Source organism: Aythya marila, assembly GCF_965140915.1.
Source record: "Aythya marila genome assembly, chromosome: 1".
Lineage (NCBI taxonomy): Eukaryota > Metazoa > Chordata > Aves > Anseriformes > Anatidae > Aythya > Aythya marila.
Window position 1 is genome coordinate 154093728 of NC_139042.1, and position 20522 is coordinate 154114249.

At 40.1% G+C, this 20522-nt stretch overlaps 1 protein-coding gene across 1 annotated transcript; it reads right to left on the reverse strand.

Annotated features, from left to right (window-relative positions):
* Positions 1–259: 259 nt before the first annotated feature.
* ST13 (ST13 Hsp70 interacting protein) lies at positions 260–20454 on the reverse strand. Its single transcript, XM_082777606.1, has 12 exons — positions 20228–20454; positions 16860–16917; positions 15503–15572; positions 15337–15407; positions 14689–14755; positions 14116–14200; positions 10649–10759; positions 9203–9305; positions 7168–7284; positions 6418–6481; positions 5317–5417; positions 260–2066 (listed from the first exon to the last, which is right to left on the reverse strand). The coding sequence occupies exons 1-12, from the start codon at positions 20335–20337 to the stop codon at positions 1938–1940; spliced, it is 1086 nt and encodes a 361-aa protein (XP_082633732.1). The 5' UTR covers positions 20338–20454; the 3' UTR covers positions 260–1937.
* Positions 20455–20522: the final 68 nt, after the last annotated feature.

Sequence of the window (20522 nt, forward strand, 5' to 3'; positions counted from 1 at the left end):
AGAAGCTGGGTTTCAGCCTATACTGAGGGGTGACCTACTTCAGGTGTCTCCCCTTGGGAAGAGGAGATCAGAATATGACCAAACGCCAGGCACAAAGAAACACTCGATCACTGCTTGCGTTCGCCTGCTCATGAAGACAAGCCCTTAAGCACTTAGTTCTGATTTAAATCACAAGGTATATATACACTTCAATTGAAGCACTCCCACATTTAACTCCAGCAAAATAAGTTTATCAGAAAGTTACACAAACCCAAAAAGCTTTATTTTTCAAAACCATACTTTATTTTTAAAGGCTACTAGAAGTATTCAGAACTATATTTCTTAAGCAAAAAGATTCACATTTCATTCTGCAGGGTCATTAGTATGAGAAAAAGCATTTGGGGGTTTATTTTTTGCAATTGTTTTTGAGTTCCTACACCAATCCACATTTTTAATTAAAAGTGGTAACAGTTATGGCTTTAGATACAGAATTACAAAAGGTAACACGTGAAGGTTGCGACTCAAGGGGGAAACAGACAATTATGATCATTTTTCCACAGAAAGGTAACGTTTTAGCTAAGACAAACAGAAGCAACAATGGTCTTTATGGGAGACAAATCCACTGAACATCAGCAGCACAGGAACTGCTTGAAGGATACCCATGCTGTTAATTCACAAGTGTTAGAAGAACATTCTGTCTGCTCCAATTACCTCACCTTTTCCTCTGTATTCTACGCCTCAAAAACATGGAAGTTTGAGACCACAACAGCCCCACTCCCCCCCTTTTTTTATTTTTAAAGAAAGGGATACAACAGAAGATGGAAGACTACGGTATGTGGTGGAGGAAGAGTCACCATCTCTAAACAGACAGCAGGACTTTGGCCAATACATTTTATCTGTAAGCACGTAAGGACTCAAACCGATTCAGAACCCAGAGCTGCAATTTTGTTGGGTATTCTTCCCATCACTGATTTTTAACTCTGTGTTTACTTGTTCTGGATGGCTTGCATGCAGTGAGACAGAGGTAGTGATGGGAACAAGATTCCTTCCCTCAAGTTTCCAAATAAATGAAACCTGGTAAGCATGCCCCAAGGAAGGGCAAGTGCAACCAGAGGACCTGCCAACTGGGAAAGGCCAAGAGCATGAGTACAGACATTAAGCTGCTCTCCCATACCCAGGACTGATTAAAAAAAAAAAAAAAAAGTTACATGAAGGTGCTGGACAAGAATTGAGCACGTAACAAAACCTCTGTGGCCTCCACAATATGTACTTCATGCCAGGTTGTGCAAAGGATAGGACAGAACCTTTGCTGCACAGTTGTGGTGATCAAAATACAACATTATTTGCAGTACTGCCAGAAGTTCCAGTGTGTAACTAGCTAGCATGGTTACATTGATCATTTTAATAGCTATATAGTCAGTCACTCATTTAAAAAAAATAAAGACGTGTTTTCAGACAATTCCTTTATCCAGTTAATTCTTCAGACTTGTCCCACCTTCGCTACTTGTGACTAGGCCAACATTTCTGTCCTAACTGGATTAAGACAGACTTCATCTGTTAAACTTCCTTCCTTTTGGTTCACTGAGGAAAAATAATTAAAAACAACAAAAAACCCACCACCACCATCCCAAAAAGAAAGGGTTTTATTTTATGCTCCTGGAATACTACAATCTCTCACAGGAGCTTTCACTCAAAGGAAACTGTCTTAATACTTACAATAAAAGGTTGTAACTCTTTGACAAGGAGGCATGGTTGAAACTAGGTCACCTGAATATAATTTGAGTGCTATGAACCAATCACTGAATAAAGTCAACACGTGGGGCTAGAGAGCAGTTCTCCTTAGAACACCCCATTTCTCTTCTTGAGAAGATCAGAGGTACAATGGTTTGTTTTATTGCAACACTGGTTAGCCAAATCAATCCTTCCCATCCAGATATGATTTTTATGAACCAGGGATTTTATGGTTTACTGCCAAACTTGGCAGACAATTTACTGATGAGATTCATGACCTTGGGATTGTTCTGGTACTTGGACATATTTGCTGGATTCTGGGCAACATCTTGGAATGCAACCATAACTTCTGGATCCTGCAGGACAACAGAAAAAGCAAACAATTAGGGCATTTAAACAAGAAGTCTACAAAAGTTACTGGTTCTGTGGTTCCAACACAACCACTTGTCTTGCTCTGCTTTTAACATGGCAAGTCTAAACCAGAGTGAATAAATAAAGGTCTCCTAAAGAATACTCAAGGAAGCAGTGTATGCTGGTAATGCTGTATCAGAAAATACCAGAGCCATTACTGGACTTGTTACAGTGAAAGTATGATGTGTGAGAAAAGGGAGAGTTTTTTTTTTTTTTTTGCCTAGAAAAGAAGCTAGCAAATGTAGCCACAACTACTGAATTATTTTTGTTCAAGTATCTTCAAATGCATCTTGAAGGAGGGAGCAGGAGCTCTGTATGTGTATCAAGCATGGCAGTGTAATTATCCTCCCCATGCAATAGCTGCTACTCATTCCTTTCACCCCTTTTCCTACTAGCAGCAGAAACTTTAACCTGCTGGACTGTGAACAGATGATTTGGCAATATTTGGCTTTTTAAAATGCATCTGATTCTCAGTCATTCTCCACCTCCTCTGGGAAGTCACAACTGGAAGAGAATCTTCTGTCTCTCATCACAGTGCTGTGCTGCACTTAATAAACACATTCATATATATATATAAAAGAAGTTTGGTGTTCTTTTGACCAGTGTCACCTTCCCCACCTAGTATGAGAAGTGCTAATACTTTTTTCTGTATTTCTAGTACACCTTTAGCCTCTATTGAATTAGAATTATTTTTGCTCATTTCACATGAGTGTGTTCTGAACAATGTCCTTCAATAAATCCACACGGGCTGATTTTATATCTCAGCCTGGGAAAACATTTCCATGATAACAACTTCTGCATGAGAGACTCAAGTTTTCTTTAGTCCAGCAAAAATACAAGCAGCTTATTATGTCCAGTATATAACTGTAATTTCATCTCTTGTTCTTTCTTGCACATTTAAGTAGTTTCACTAAAGGACACAACCTTCCCTAGACTTCTATTCTATTGCTATCGCAAAATTATTATTTGGAAACCATCAAAACCCAAGTGGTGTCCGCAGAGCTGTCTGTGCTACAATAACACCACCACATATCTGTTGTAGCATCAGACACAGACAAAAGCTGCTTAACAAGTCTGGTCCAAAAGTTGCATTTAGTAGGTGTGTACTGCAGTGAAATCACCCATGTGGTTCAGTCATGTTTATATACATGTTGGGAACTGAAAGAGTCAAGACTTATCTTTTGTTAGATGGAATTACAAGTGTGTTATCTCCCTTTTCAAAAAGGATCTGCAAAGTCTATGAAAACTAGGATGGTAGGGTTTAGTAATCAGGCACTGGATATATTTCCTTCACTTTACATGATTCGTATGAAAACAGATGGCTTTCACAAACCCAAACTTCCCAAGCTGCTGAATTCAAAGTAGGCTAGAAGACTATAAAGACCATGCTATATTGTTAAATCTGTCTTTCCACCTGCATATGAATAAACAGTAACTTCTGTAAATATATCCATAAGCAGCCATATCTAATTCTTTGGTTGCCTCTACAGAAGGTAAGCTCAGTTTGAAAGCATACCCAGTTAACTTGGGCATGCTTCAATGTAAGCTCAAGGTGAGCAGTCTCAAAGGTGAGGAGTTAACAGTCACAAACTCAGAAGAGATTTAACCTCAATACTACAGTTTCAGCAGTAACTCACCATGAAAAGCCCCTACACATGGTAAGCTGAAGTAACACCTTAAGATTAATGACTTGGGACAGACTAGGGTGAATCCTTATCTTTTTTTTTTTTTCCTCAAAACCTCATAAACAGCATCAGTAACAGCTATCAGTTACCATCATCCTTAAACACAACCCATAGTTGCACTGAGCAGCAGCAAGTCAAGCAGTAAAAACTCCTGGCTTTTAAGACTCTATCCTGCACTGCTGATACAGAGAGGCTAAGAATATAGGCAGACATTTCAGGAAAAAAAGGTAGTGCAGACACATAGGTCAAGTGTTAAATAAATCACAGCTAGATTTAAAGTCTGTGCAAAAGTCGATGAGACGCTCAAGGCTTAGCTAACAGGTTCTGCAAAAAACACTGCCAACACATGTTCTTACAACAGAGTACTATAGTATTTCAGGGTATCCATAATCAGCATGCAACGGAGCCTTTTTAAAGGCATGTGGCAAGCACTTAACATTTAATTGCACTTCAAAGCTGTTTTCAGCAACTCCCATTTCAAAGGCCTGTACTACAGCATAAATGAGTCAGGTAATGAATGCAACTGCATTTTTCTGTTTGTTTTTTGTTTTGGATGGTTTGGATCCAAGACAACATTGCTGCCATAGCAGCTCAGGTAAAAGGTGCATTTCCAAACACCAGCAACCACTAAACTAGGGTAACCCATAAACTTTGGCATAGAAAGTGATGCATTTTTAAGGATTTCAGGGCATACCAAGTAACAGTCCCTCGTGATGCTTTTATTAAATGGCTATCATAGCTGCTCAATGACCTGAGAACATCACATAACTCTAGCTTAACCAGAGCAATCCAGAAAAAAACACAGCAACATGCTTTTATATGAGACCACATTAGAATGCAAATAAACACAGCTCACTTTTTGCCTAGCCAACCTAATGCTGTCAGATGCATTCTACTCAATCTGCTAGAATACTTTTCTTGTGTAAAACTAGTCATGACACTTAGCAATTAAATAATTGAGCTACTAATCAAGCCCACTGGGGACGTAGACTTTCCGAGCATGAATTCAGAAAGTGCCAGATGTAGAACTATACTGATACTATTTTGCCTCTGGCAAAAAACACTTGGGCAATTCTCCTCTCAACATTACTGCAATATATTGCATTGCAACTATATTAACAGTAATTTGCGCATAATTATCTCACCACGATGTGTACACATTCAAGAAGGAGCAATTGAAGTATACTGTGTACAAAATAACTGTTCAAGAGACTCAAAAAAAGATAAACTCCTCACAGCATACAGTTTTGTCTCTTGTATGCAAGTACCGGGTGGGGAAAGGAGGGAGACACAACATGACACCTTTAATTAAGTTCCTGTCAATCTGACAAATAGTTAACAGATTCCAGACAGTTTGGTGCCACACATGCACAGAAAGAAAATTTCACAACAGAAATAAGCAAGCACTCCCCACCGCTCTCCAAAAGGTCACATCTTTCTTCCCTCAGCTCACAGGAGCTGTTCCTCCCTCATTCCAAGCATTTAGCTTTGATTTTAATCAAATACTCACCTGCATGGCCGCCAGGACTTCTGGATCACTGAGAATCTCATTGAGACCTGGCATACCTGCCATTCCTGGCATACCTCCAGGCATAGCCCCAGGAAATCCACCTGCAAACCCAAGACACAAGAATGCACGAGGAAAAACATTTAATTCAGCTATACAGGAGCTCACTGATAGAGACCAAAACGTACTTGCTTTGCCACACCTCCAACACCTTGTCTTCCACAAAGCTACAGCTGCTCCACTGAATGCAAAGCAGGGGCATTGGTTTTCTGTGTGTGAGGACCTGCATCTTATTTCATACATATTTTTAACCCAATGAAATAGGAGGCTTGTAATTAGTGTGAGTGCCTATCACCTTATACACAAATGCAGTGATTTTCTAATTAACTTAAATCAGGTACAACCCAAGTCTAAGAAACAGATTTTTGAGTGCCTGAGGTGAACAAACTCAGGACTTACTACTACTGATTTGCTTTTGCCCTAGGCTCATTCCAACTTAAGCTGGAACTTCAATTGTTTCTCCCCAACTTGTTATACTCAAAAATAATATGAAAATGCGATCCTCATGGAGCTATTGCTTCTCCCTGACTTATTATATTAAAAAATAACACAGAAAGGCTATTCCTCGTGGAACTGTTCAAAAACTGCACTGCCTCCTTTGAGAAATCCTCTTCAACAATAGCTTCCAAACATCAGTTTTCCCTAACACTCAACCAATTTTCAGCCTTAAAACTATTGTTCTTAAGCAAGACAGCTCCAAGCCACGCTGAGTAATTTATAAAACATTTTATATTATTTTTTTCAGCACATATTAAGCAAACACTGCATCTTTGTTTTCTCAGACCTAAATTCTTTCACTCTGTTAATCAAGACTGACTCGTCTTCATGTATTTACTACCCAGCAACTACCCAGCTATTTGAGAGAAATAATCTGATCCCTCTTCCCACTACTGCTCCAGTTACTTGTAGACAAGTTTTAAACTTAAGAACATTTTTTTCTCAGTCTTGTGAAGAAATACTATGAACTGTGGTTATAATACAGCATATGGAAAAAAAAACCACAGTCACTTCTACCTCAAGTAAATGGTGCTTAAAAATACACACCTGGGAAGCCACCTGGGAAACCGCCAAATTGAGCTCCTCCTGCCTGTCGTCTTGCTTCTTCCTCCTATAAAGGAAAGCACATCATTCCACATGAAGCAATGGAACTGCAGCCTGTTTTCTACTTATCAACTGGTTTCAGGAAGAAAAATAGCTGAGACTGCTTCATGGGAGTAGGCTACAGCAATAAGCAAATGTGGTTTTGTATGTAGTGCAGTACTTCAGACAAGAAATAGTGGTCTACACTTACTTTAGTACGTTTCTTTGGATAAGTTATGCAGAGTGTGTTTTTACTAAGCATGAACTGAATGATCAGTTTTAGCCCATTAACTTTTACAAAACACTCCCACCCATAACACATGCTGCAAAAATATATTAGTAAAGCTGAGAAAAAAAAAGTCAATGCTGTCAGGAAGTGAAGAAGAAAAGCAAAGGGTTATTTTGAAATTAAAAACTCCTACTTTGGGAGACATGGAGACATGAGTATTAAGTTAAGACTATTCTGGTATAGTCAAACAGTAACTGAATTCTTGAAATTGTTGGATTAGTAAAGATACCAGAACCTGTCTTTGTCATAAACAACAGATGCAGTACAAGGCCTTAATCTCCAGTATTCATTATTGGTCAAGTAACACAGACAGAAAATATCACCCTAAAATATCAGATTTAAAATCAATTTTCCTGTGCAATTAATTAAAAAAAAAAACACTATGCAACTCTCCACATTGTTAATGTTAAAGCCTAAATAATCACCCTTTGTGCTCTCTCATGCTCCTCTCGTGCCTTCTTCACTCTTTCCATTCTTTCCTTGATTTCTTTTTCTTCGCGCTTCCGTTCATATTTTCGGCGATGTTCTGCAATTTTCTGAGCCTGTTACAATAAATAGCAGCATTTCAGGTACGTTCTAGTACACCACACAACGTATTTCAATATAAAATACACAAGTGTAACCAACTGTTTTTACTAGCTCTTAAATGTAAGATTTGAGTTCACATCCTAAAAGCCCCCTTATTTCAGGGTGCACATGCTATTTCCTCTCTACCACAGTCTGTTATTAATGTATACTAGGCCCTTGCAGGATTCACCAGACCCAGGCACTCTAGTCTAGTACCTTCTTCCCGCACAGCTCCAGGACTTACACCATAGTTAGAACTTAAACACATTGTTCCACAGTCCTTCCTGCTTTTATGCTGAAATATCATTTTTTCCAGGGCTAACACCAAAGAATTGCCCACGGAGAATGGAATTTTCCCTGGTACAATAACAGGAAGCATAACTCCCCCTGCACAGACAGACTTGTTAGACAGAGCTTTTGCTGTTCCAGATGCCTTGGCAGCATACACAACTGGACTCAAGCAGACCAAAGAAAACCTGAACCAAAGCAAGAGATGGCAGATGGAGAGCAAGTTAGCTTCCTATCTCCTCAAAGGTATCAACTCTGCAGCCCCCATGGAGGAGACTAACAAACTCCCTAAGATTCCTCAATCAGGGATCACTTTAATAATAGAACACTAACTGCAGCATTATTTTCCTGAAGCCAGAACGTATCCTTATATAACACTGCAAAAGAAAGTTTGTAATTTTACAAATTGCAGAGCTTTAATACCATACATGACAAGTACCCTGTGACATTCCCATAAATAGAAACATATATATTAAAAATAAATCGAAGTCCAGGAACAGAAATACTATTACAAATCACAGCTATAAGCCTCTCTTACACACAGATACTCTTCTGTTCTGCAGCTTCAGCTTCCTTCACAGCATATTTACCTACTGTGACATGGGGGTCCTCCATGGGCTGCAAGGAGATAACCAGCTTCACCATGGTCCTCTCCACAGACTGCATGGAAATCTCTGCTCCAGCAGCTGGAGCACCTCCTCCTCCCTTCCTTCTTCACTGACCTTGGTGTCCACAGGATTGTTTCTCTCACCTCTCCCCCTCCTCACTCCTTTCACAAGCTGCCGCACAGCATTTTTTTTTAAAGCCCTTTCTTAAATTTGTCATCACAGAAGTGCAACAGGCTCAGTTTTAACCAGCAGCATGTCTGTTTTGGAGCTGGCTGGAACTGGCTCTGCCCACCACAGGAGCAGCTCCTGGTCTCTTCCCACCAAGGCCACCCCTACAGCCCCTCAGCCCCACCCTCCCGCAAATGTTGCCACATAAACCCAACAGAATGCAGCAGTTGCGATACGTAATCCATGAATGCCTTTACAGGAATATTTAAGACATGAAAAAACAGCCTACTACGACATCTTGCATGTGTTACACAGATGTTCTTCATCAGAACAATGCTGCAGTGAACCACCTGAGAAAAGCTGAAAACCAGTCTCACAGAGATTATGCTGCCCTCATGGGGTGGACTAATGAAAGTAACACAGCCAAGAATACTTTGTAAAACACAATTAGGAGGAAGCTATGATCAGTTTGGAAACATTTTGGGAGAAAAAAAAACAAAACAGCAAGAGAACACTGATAACAAAAACGTTTTTAGCCTAGATTCTAAAATGCTTGGCGAACTTCAACTATTTCAGATTTTTCAATTAAGAAGGAAGGTATTGTTTCATAGTTCAGTTACATGCCTAGTCCCAGAGACCTAATTTGCAAACAGAGCCATAAACAGCTGTGATTGAAGACACAGAAGCATTTATAAACTCAGTTTGAAGTGTCAGATGAATGCTGATGCTGACACGTGGACAATCCTACGTCACAATGAATATCACAAGAATTTCAAAGACACCTCTAAAACAAATAGGAGAGGGACTTCTACTATCCTTTCCCACTTACCCTCGGTTGCACCTCCTTCAGCATGGCACTAGCATCTTCATCATAATCCAGTTTACAGGCTAATGCAAGATCATGAGCAGCCTCCTCCCAGTGACCCAGAAGTCTGGAATTCAGAAGAAAAAAGCAAATTGAACTCTAGGTATTGCTCAGGGTATTTACAACCATGTATCGTCCAATATTTTTTCTGCAGCTATGGAGACTTCTAGAAGTTTCAAGCTAATAATCACAGTGTTTTCTGTAACACGTGATTTATAATGTTATAGAGGATATTTGCTTGCTTCTTCTATACCTCCATAGTAATTGTTGCATTAGGTAAAAATCAAGAAAAACTAAATCAGCTACTGTCATTCTTTGCTAAAAACAAGAACAGTCTACCAGGGAGAAGGTACCCTGTCTATAAACATGCAAAGCACACTAATAAATGTTCTGCATCGCCAGGTGAACACTCGGTGTGAAACTACAAGGTCAGTGTTCTGTACAACTCTACCCCACTGCTAAATCAAGCTTACATGCACCTGGTTTACTCAGCACTTACACATCCCAGGTAACTGCCTACATCAGGTCTTCGTTGAAGAGGTAATAAAAGCTACTGTGCAGCACTACTTCTTTATTCATTACAACAAACTTGTGATAATCAGAGGTTTAAGTGAATGATAAGGGGTCAAAGCACTTCAGATGACCGACGGGGGATTAATCCAGACTACACTGCAACTTTCTCATTCTTAGGCTTCACACCGTTTATTAAAATTGTAGCCCTTATTAAATAAACACTGTTCAGAGTAATTCATGTATTAATTAGGAGTTCTATTAACACTTACTCCTTCCACTTTTATACAGAGTGAAGGAAGCATCCCCTTATTTCTTTGGCTGATGTATTTTCATTTCAGAAATAATTTAACTACAGTTAGGGGGAAATCCTGCTGACATAGTGCAATTTAAATAATTATACTGTTCACTTAATACTACTCTTCATTTCAACAATTGGTTCCCTTAATAACTGGACAGTTTAATTTGCTACGTAAAAGAGCTCTAGGATCCTATGGAATAAAGGCAGCAGAGAAATATTTAGAATTATAGGTTAGTAAATTATAACTGAGCCAAGCAACAAACAAAAGAGCACCCCAAAATAAAACCCACTCTATTCTAGAGCTTACAATCTTTAGCAAATGATAAAAAAATGCTTTACAGTATGACAGTAAGTCATTAGAAGATGGCTTATCAAGGAGAGGAGAAAAAATAAGAGTGCAGAAGGATTATTCTTAAGTCACCATCGTCCTTTTTTCTTCTAATCCATATACTTAGCATAATGGTTTCTAGGCTCAAGAGCACTGCTCTCACATACAAGACAGACAGTTCACAGAAAAACAGAGTAAAGAAAAGCATAGACAAAGTTGTTCCCTCCTGAGTTAAGTAAAGAGAGTATCAAGAACGTTTGCAGTTCACTACCTATGCGCTTTCCCCCTCCATTTGTAGGTCTGTGCCGAGTCAGGATTAATCTTGATGGCTCTGTCACAATCTCTAATGGCAGCGTTTGGCTTCTGTAGTTTCACAAAAACACTGCAGGAACAAGAACATTTATTGTACATGTTAAAATGCCAAGTTACTAACTTAAGATGGAAATAATTTTTGATGACTAACAGGCGAGCTAATGAGATACATTTGAAAAGCTGAGTTCAAAAAAGATTTTGTAGTGATAACAGTGTCAGTGAAATTTAGTTTTCCCCCCTGATGCTATGTGAATCATTAGCAAAAAAGTGCAAGCATTCAACATTCAGACTCGAGCCTTGCCTAGAAGAACAACTTTAATGCATAAGGAAAGGATAAGTGCAAAAAGCAGTTTGATTTCACACTGTTTGCGGTCTATAGCCAATGGCAACTAACAAAGTTTAACAAAATGAAGCTAGTATTACATGTTCCATGTTACATTGTCTTTAAAGTAACAGTAAGGAAATAAAGCACTAATTATCACACTGAGGTTCTACCATTTTCATGCCTTCCCAGCCCATGTAACTGGGGGTCCTTGAAACACTGTACTGCAGCTGATTTCGCAGCCTGCTCCTTAAGCTCCTCCATACAGAGGAGTCAACAAGCACAAAATCAAAGACAGCAATCAAGAAAGTAATCAAAATATAACATAATCACACTGATGTCTAAATCTGCACTGGACCTCAGCTTGAATACTTTGTGAAATGTTGGTTCTGCTCCTCCATCTCAAAGATGGGTAGTAGAACTGAGAAAGGTCCCAAGAAATGCAGCATCTTTAAAGCAGAGCTGCTCCCTCCTATAAAGGGAAACAGGTTAGGACCCTATAGCCTAGTACAGAAAACATCCAGAAACAAACCAAGAAAACACCAGAACTTGAGTCTATAAAAATCACAAGTAGTAGGGGGAACAACAAGGATTCTTTAGCAACTGACAGTTCTTTTACATACAAGAACCACCAGACAAAGGAAACAATGGTAGCAGAGGCAAAAGAAAGGATCACATCCTTCATTTAGTTAAGATTTCAAAAACCCTTGCTGCAGAGCACTGCAAATGCTAATTCGTATTTGTTCAGTGGGAGACTCAAAATCATACCAAGACAAAGAAAACAGTAACTTTTGATGTTTGGCATGTTAAGTATAAAGACACAGTTTTAAATAAGTAAGCCTATGAGTTGTGAACCAAAGGGTGAAAAAACAGGACAGGTGACTATCATCTCAGTTCCCTTTTTCATATACTACTGGTTCATAGACACCTGGGATTGTCAACTACCAAGAGAAACTGAATGCTGGATGATGTGGGCTGTTTAAGCTCACCTGATACAACTGCTCTCTGTGTTAGGACTTGGACTATCCTTCGGAAGACTACTCATTATCAGACATGGCCATTGCCAGATCACAAGTTGTTAGGACAAGTAGTTAAAAAAAAAAAAAAACAACAAAAAACAGAACATGCAGCACATGGAGAGCTGCTGGCTTTGGTTTCTGAAGTAACACAATCACTGGCTTGCTGTATTTGCTACAACACTTTAATGACACATGAACATGCACCGTATTGATAGTTTCAGGGGACCCTACCAAAGAGCAAGCTCATTTCAAATGGATCCAAAAGGCAAATGCAAAAGGCATTAATAAAACAAAGGCTTGATTCCAGTTTGGGACTGTAAATTGTGAAATTGTCTTTCCCAGCAGTGCTGGGCCATGAGAAGCCTATCCTAATTTTAAGGGTCTGGCTGTGAATGAAGGATTAGCTGGGATTTTCATTTTCTGTGTTAAGGAAGGTTTTTCGTTATTAATTGCTATCAAGAGCTTTTTGCTTTTGAAAATAGCAGAGCCAAAAAAACAAAAAAAAAAACAACAAAAACCATACAAACCCAAAAAATTAGCCTGATCCCCTCTCAGTTAAGGCTAATAACTGCAAGTTTTACAATGTACAAGCATATCTGATTAATTATTAGGGCTTTATGTCTAAGAGGTTCAGGTATTTCATACTTCATCTCTGTATGGAACAATAGAAAACATTCCTGAATTGGCTGAGTATTCAGTAGTCAAGATACTCCAAGTAAGAACATCTGCCCTTTTACATTTACTCAGAGGAGAAAAAAAAAAAGGTGTCAGCAATTACAGAGTGCCTGTAACTTCATCAAAGCTTGCTATAAAACAAGAATAAATTCTCACATTCTCCTAGTAACAAACACATGGACATTTCAAAGAACTATCCCAAACCTACACCTCACCAATAAGAGATGCTCCAATGCTACTGGCAGTCTTAGAATATTGATAAACACAAAACAAAAACAAAGAAACAAACCCTTAAGCAACAAAAAACAAAACCTGAGTCCACCAATGACAGGTGGATTACTCACAGCACTTCATTACTCACAGCTGTTACACTTTAAGTTTTACAATAACCTAGTATACAGTTTATTCATGTCTGTAAAAGAGGAAATGGAGGTCAATTTTAAACTTCTCCTGATGCTTACACTTCTCATTGCTAAAAAATCCCAGCCCTGAGAAGATACAGCACCATAAGAGGTTTTTAAAATGTTAACTATGATCACAACAATAGCAAAAACTAGAGTACTGAGGTACACAGTGTACACACAAAAACTCGGATATAGCACATACAAAAGAAGCAGCCATCTACCAGTGAGGTGTAGTGGAACAGAAGAGCTAAAAGACACTGAGCAATCACGTGGAAGTCATCAAAATTGAACAGATTGAACTTTATCTTACTCTAAAGATGATCTACTGAATTATGAACTCATCCATGCTTAGTGACTTGTTTATGTGCAAAAAGTAAAGGAAAAAAAATATCCATGGGAACTCATGCTTCTCTAACACGTACATCCCTGGCCTTCCACAAGATTTAGGAAGATAAACATTGGTGCATCATAGACAAGGGCTACCACAAATCAAATTTGACATTATGCCTGTAACTCATTATCTGCAGTCTGGTAAATGTAATTTGAAATAAGGCTGATGTTGAGAATTAGGTACGTTCTGCTCAAACATAGGACTGCTGAACAGAAAGAAATCTGCTTCTTTCTGTCAAGAAACATAGTTAGCAGGCACAACAGGGAGGGAATTCACCTAATCCATTTAACTTTGTAACTAGACAGGACATAATCGTAGTAGAAACTTCAAATGTTTCAGGCATTTGTGATCCAGCATTATTCTAATTCAACACACCACAAGGCATAAACTACCACAATGTATTTTAGTACATGATTTTGTTATTTGATCTACTATCAAGGCTGTTTAGATGGCTGCTTCCGCAAATTCCATTAATCACACACAGGAGAAAATGCACAAAGTGTACTTTTCTTTCCCTTCACTCCTTTTAAATTTACGCAGATCTTGCCAGCGTAATTTAAGCTCTTTAAGGGAGTAACAGGCAGAAACATAAATCACTAGTTTCTGATGACTCACCTTGCCCTCTTGGCATACAAGATGGCCAAACAAGGATTCAGCTTGATAGCATCTGTGAACAAGTCGACAGCCTTCTGAAGTTCACCTGAAAATGAGTACCAGTAAAGTTTCCATCATTAGGAAATGATTTCATCCAAGTTGCCAAGCCTGCCTTATCTTAAATGGAAGATAATCAACAAAAGAAAATCCAATTTGCAACATTATTGACGTACAAACTCCACAAGGAACGCTGGAAGGTTGAGGAGGGGAACTTTTCCAAGTTAAATTTGTCCAGTTGACTTCATATGCAATCACGTAGGAAGCACACAGCTTTTCACTGCATTAAGACAAACCACTAGAGACACTAATCACAGTACGTAGGGAAGTACTGTAACAGTCAGTTTATAATTAAGATGCTGCAGTACTTCCCCCAGCGATAGCCACATGGGGAAGACAGTTCTTTAAAAAGCCTTTATGTCATAGCTAGTTTTGGATATCCAAGAAGGTCCAAGATACTTCAGGTTTGTTTCTTTTTTTTTTTCCCCAAACATTATATCCTTTAACATATACTAGAAAACAACTAAAAAATATTACCTTCACTTAGAGCGTTGATAGCTTCCATCTTCTTTTCATTAGCTTGATCCATCATCTCTTCCGTTACCTAAGAAAATAAGCAAACAAAATGACATACACACAGACAAAACCCAAAAGCTAGAGCCCAGGCCAGAAGGACCACCAAAGACAACACCAAAGGCAGCAGCTGCACTTTTCTGTCTCTAGAATCCTTTGTTTAATTTAGGTTTAAATCACAGTACTAAAACTATGATCTTTTTTGCTTTCATTTTGGAGACACTAGTCACCGTTATTTTAGCTGGAAAAGGCTCTCTTGAGTGTTCAACTCAGCCAAACAGCACTCAGGAGAGTGTTCAAATACCTTCTGGTAGTTGAATCGTGACAGATTGCTACAGATCTAGTTTTCGTGTGCATTTTAATATTTTTGCTGTTGTTGTTTTTGTTTTCTGACCTTATTTTTCCTCACTCAACTTTTTGGTGGACTACTCTTGACAAAGAAAAGATTGTTGTTTTAAACCAGCAAGTTTTCCATTCAGGTCAAAGAGATCCAGAACTACAGCTGAGTACCTAACCATGTAGTCCAAATTTCCCCCTCAGCTGTTATTATCAACTAAACTCAAAACCTCTCTCCTTTCCTACTGCCACAGCCATTGAAGGTATTGTGCTTACCTCCACGTTTTCATCTCCCATTTCTTGAGGGGCATCATTATCTGGTTCAATCACTCCTTCATTGTCAATTTCTGGGGGAAAAGCAAAAATCAACTTCAGACTCCATCCACAAACAGAGATTTCTAGACTCACATTTTAACTGTGATATGCCATCTACTTTCCACACCTAAGTCACTCTCTTCACTTTCTGGCTCAGGAGATTTAACTGGCTCCTCTGGCTGTTCCTCTGCTTTGCCCTGAAAGAGAAATGTATTTGTAAGCACACACTATTTCTGACTGATATTCTACTCCCAATCTAATAAATAGCAATGCATCAGAAAATACAAAATGAATCTGCAAAGCATATGACTGCTCTGCAGCTGAACAGTTATTTTTAAGACAGAATTCTCCTTTCCTTTTTTCCTCCTCTGAGATTAAGTCTGCCACACACACACACACAAGTAATTCAGAGCCCAAATCTTTACTCATGAACTTATATTATTGGTAAAGCCTGTCCTTCAAACTGTATAATTCAATGACCAAACACAATGATCCAGATAATACATACTTTAGAACCAGTGTTGCAATGAATACTAGCTAGCCACTGCAGTCTTCCTGCCCTCCCCGATGCATTCTCTGGATGAAAAATTCACTCCATCTAGTACTATTAAGCTAAGGTCCTTCACAAGGAACAATAAGCTAGCATCAATGACTAAAATATTTCTTTATCTGTCAAGGTCAGAGATCTTTGCTACTTATACATACTTAGAATAATTTCCCACGTTTTCCTATCAACTTTTAATTACTTCACTACCTTCCTTTGAACCCCACCACTTAGCACACCCTCCATTATCACAGACACAAGCTGTTTGCCTTCCCATTCCGTGTCGCGGACTATACTCACTACTTACACACAATTGCCCCAGAGTTCTAGTCAGCCAGTATTGCAAGCAACCACTGTCTTGTTAAATGCAAAATAAAATCTCTTCTGCTTTTTCCAATAATAATTTCAAGCTTGGAAAAATCCCGCTATAAACATCTATAAGCCTGATTTATTGTCTCCCTTAAAACAATAAGAAACAAACAACCCACACCCACCTCTTCCACAATGCTGTCATAAAAAGTTGACAATTTAACTGTTCACTTCATTACCTATTGTGCTTCCAGTACTTCTTGTCATGCAGAGATTATAATTTGAGCCACTAATGACAGCAGAAATGGTCTATAAACAGACCATGAGAACATTAAAAAATAGAAATTCGAGTGTTTGCCATTTGCATTGCTGAGAACATCAGGCATTCAGGATGAAGGAAATGGAGCATGGTAACAATTGAAACAAACTGGAAAGCCATCTGTAACAAATGACTGTCTATGACACCCAATGGGCAGGCTTCAGACTGAACTGTCAAAATTATTCACCCCAGTGTATTCACCCACACTATTTAAGTGAAGTTTGATGGTAATTTTTGTTTCTCTCTTCATACCCAATAACATTTGGACCCTGCAAAAGTTATCTTGCAGTTAGAAAATTCTTTATACCTCACCTTACTTGTCTCATCTGTGGAGGTGCTGGCTGGAGCAGGTGGTATTGTGCCTCCCATGCTTTTCAACAAAACAGAGAAGAGAAAAAAGAAAACAGATTATCAAAATAGTGGGCCATATTTTATTGATTCAAATCCTGCTGATAGTCTCAGCTTTCTGTTATGACAGAAAACACGATGATCCAATTCACTGTAAAAGTGATAAAAATAGCACACGGCATCCACGATTTCACAATGTAACATAACACACATTGGCTCTTTCACCTAAAACTGCACTGTAACTTGTACTCAAGTGCATGACACATCACCCATCCATCCTTTTTCACAAGGAAAAGTTGCCTTTTTGGCAGAAACTGATTTTTTTTTTTCCCTTAAAATATAAGTTTTATTTCAAGTCCAAAATAGATATTATTAAAGCTATTATTAAAACTAGAATTGTTTTTTAAACATGGTTCAAACAAGCTAACAGAACCCCAATGGCTTAAAAAATGTCTATTATCCTGATTTTTTGGGGGTCTAAAATGCTTATATAATTAACAGAAATGCTGTTCTCTATGCAGCATTTTTTTTTCTGCATTGCAATATCCATGCCTTTTCACTGCAAGCTGAAGAGCACTTGTACTTTCACTACACGTTTAAGAGCATTCTCTGTATAGCCAGCATTCTCTCAATATAGAATAAACTTCTATATTCTATCAACTTTGGGTAGCAGCCAGGAAGAAGTGCAGGCTGAATTCTCCAGCTGTTTCATGTAGCATCTAATCATATCTAATGGCAGGCTGCCACAAGGACTACCATTCCCATCCATTCTCTGCCCCACTTTCTCATCTACAGATAGTTTTCAATTGCTCTGCCCCTACACACTCCAAAAGGAAAAAAACAACAACAAAAAAACACAACAACAAGAATGACGACACTTGAGTCCATCAACTCAGTCTCAGCCAAGTCACTGACCACACAACTGGTTCGATGTGATGCAGGGGAGAAGGGAAGGAAGTGGGCAAATAGGCAGGAGAAACTGGAAGGGTCCAGGAATGTTTGCTTCCAGGAATGACTGCAACCCAAAACCACACAATTTGCAGAGAAGGAAGGGGAGGTGGCAGGATTCACAGGTCCTGGCACAAGGACCTGCAGCAAAGGGCAGGTCAAACAGCACTATGCTACTTCTAGTCTACATCAGGAGAGATATCAAGAAAAAAAAAATATCACAAGTTTCATTTTATTTTTTTAAAGGCATCTTCTGAAGCTATTAGAAAATCTACACGTGTCCCTGGTACGTTGATACTGCTTTAGCTATGTTATGCTCCAAGGACTGAACAACTCCAGGCTGATAAACCATTAGAGAGCTAAGCAAAAAATACTGCATGCATAGTAACTGCCCCTTCTAATTTTTACTCTTGCGGGCTGCCAGTCAGGCATACAACTCTCCACACTTCTGTAAAAATCAAGAAATTTTCATCCTAGCTTTCTGAACAGGCAGTTCAAGAAAAGTTGGCCATAACTGCAGAAAGAAAAAGAAATGGGAGCTGTCTGGGGGAGCCTTGGAACTTCTCTTCTGCTGCGCATCCAAAAAGCCTGCAGGACTTAAGTTTCAGAGCAATTCCAAATTATTGGTCTGGAGGTCAGCTCATTTTTAAGCCTGGCACCTTGTTCAAGGCTGAAATCACCTGGTCAGTCTTCTCTACTCTCTTCACATCCCAAAAGGCACCCTTTCCAAAGCTTAAAACAGGCTATGAGATATGTGGATGTATGTTAAACATGTACACTTATATACATGCCTTTTTTTTTTTTAACATGCATATATATTTATGCTATTTCATGAACAACTGAGGCTAAACAGTTTTATTCATAGTCCTTGAAAATTCTAAAGCAAGTTCCTCTAAAATCCTTCCTTAAAACAGTAGATGGTTACAATGGTTAAATGCATGGTAAGGATATGCAAAGTTTGCATATTTTATTTAACCTCAATACTATACAGATACACAGGATACTCTTGGAGAAAAATGCAAGTTTTTCAGGAGGAAAAGCTCAGGAGAAACTGAATTGCAGCTCAGGAGAAACTGAGCTGTACAAATTGTGCACAACAACATTTGGAATCGAGTCTTTTGCTGAACCAGTTGTGCAATCCTGGTGACAACTCCTGGGAAGCCATCAGGACTCCATTGCAACAGGGACTCCAGCCTTCTGCTGATCACGGTGACGAGAAGCACCGCTGCTATGACTTGTTGGGAGAACTGCAGCTGTCACTTCTGCACCCACTTTTGGCACTCACAGCAAAGTTGTCTTTACAGACTAACAACAGGGTTAAAATCTACTTGAACAAAACAATAAGAACAACAACAAAAAAGGCAAAAAGCCTGGTATGTGAATGAGGGGTTCTGTGCTTTACTTTTCACTAATACCATTGTTTCTTTTTTTAAGCACATTCCCCTAAATAGCTTATTTTGTACCAATTCACGTCAAAACATTTATATTTGCACGCAATTCCGAAAAAGAAAAAAAAAGTGATTTGAATAAAAGGGATGTCAAACTCCCTTGCAAACATTATCATGCAGCAGCAAATGCTTTCCACGCAGCTAGACAAAATAAAGGCCAGAAGATAAGTGCGTGAAAACAGCAGAGATGATCTAAGGCTTCTGATGCAACACTAACAGCTAGCCAGAAATCAGGCTGACTTATTAATTAAGCTGAAATTCGCTCCGACTCTACTAGTGGCTAGCGTCATTTTGAAACGCTGACTAATTTTCGTTGGAAACGTTAACTTTAAAACAAAACTCTGCTCAGAATTTTGGTTGCAGAAACGTAAGAACGGGTTTCAGTACCTTTTACTCACTGCTCTGAAACCATATGCAACCCCACCTGGGTGATTACACCTCTGAGTTTTGGGCTCAGGTGAGCCTGATAGATGCGATGAAGCACTCAGGCGCTGCAGGTCCAGGTGAGGCTGTGGGATGGGATGAAACCCACCGGGTTCCCCCCCCGACCTGAGGCCAGGCTGTGCTGAGCTCCACGCAGCTCCCCGAGAAGGCGCAGCCCTGGTGGCTGCACGTCCCGTCCCGCCCCACACAGCCCTGAGGGGGCCGGGACCCCCCCCCGGCTGCCACATTTTGACGTGAAAAACCAATCCTGACGGGAAAAACGCTCCCAAATCCCGGCTCCGGGCACGCAACTCCCCCAAACACCTGAGGAAAACCCCCGGGGACCTGAGGGAGAGGAAGAACTTCGCGGGGAGGGGGCGGATGAGGCGCCCCGTTCGTTAACCGTCGGTTAACGGCTGAGCAGCCCTGAAGCGGCCGCCCGCCCCCTCAGCCCTCCCCTCACCCTCCCTCTCCCCCTCCCGCCCCGGGGAGCCCGGGGTCCTCTCCCCGCACCTCTCGAGCCACTCGCGGAGGAAGGCGAGCTCCTCGCTGTGCAGCAGGGCCGGGTTCTGCTTGCAGAGCCTGACGAAGGCCCGCAGCTCGCCCAGCTTGCGCGAGTCCATGGCGGCGGCGGCGGGGCGGGAGCGAGCAGGCGGGATGGCGGCCGCGAGCACGAGCGCGCGAGCACGCGCCCACTCCCCCGGCCGGCCGCCGCGCGGCGCCGCGGGAGCTTTCAGCCCGCCGCCAAGCCACGCCCCCCCTCCGCGAGGCCACGCCCCCTCCGCGACCCAAGCCCGGCCCCCTCCCT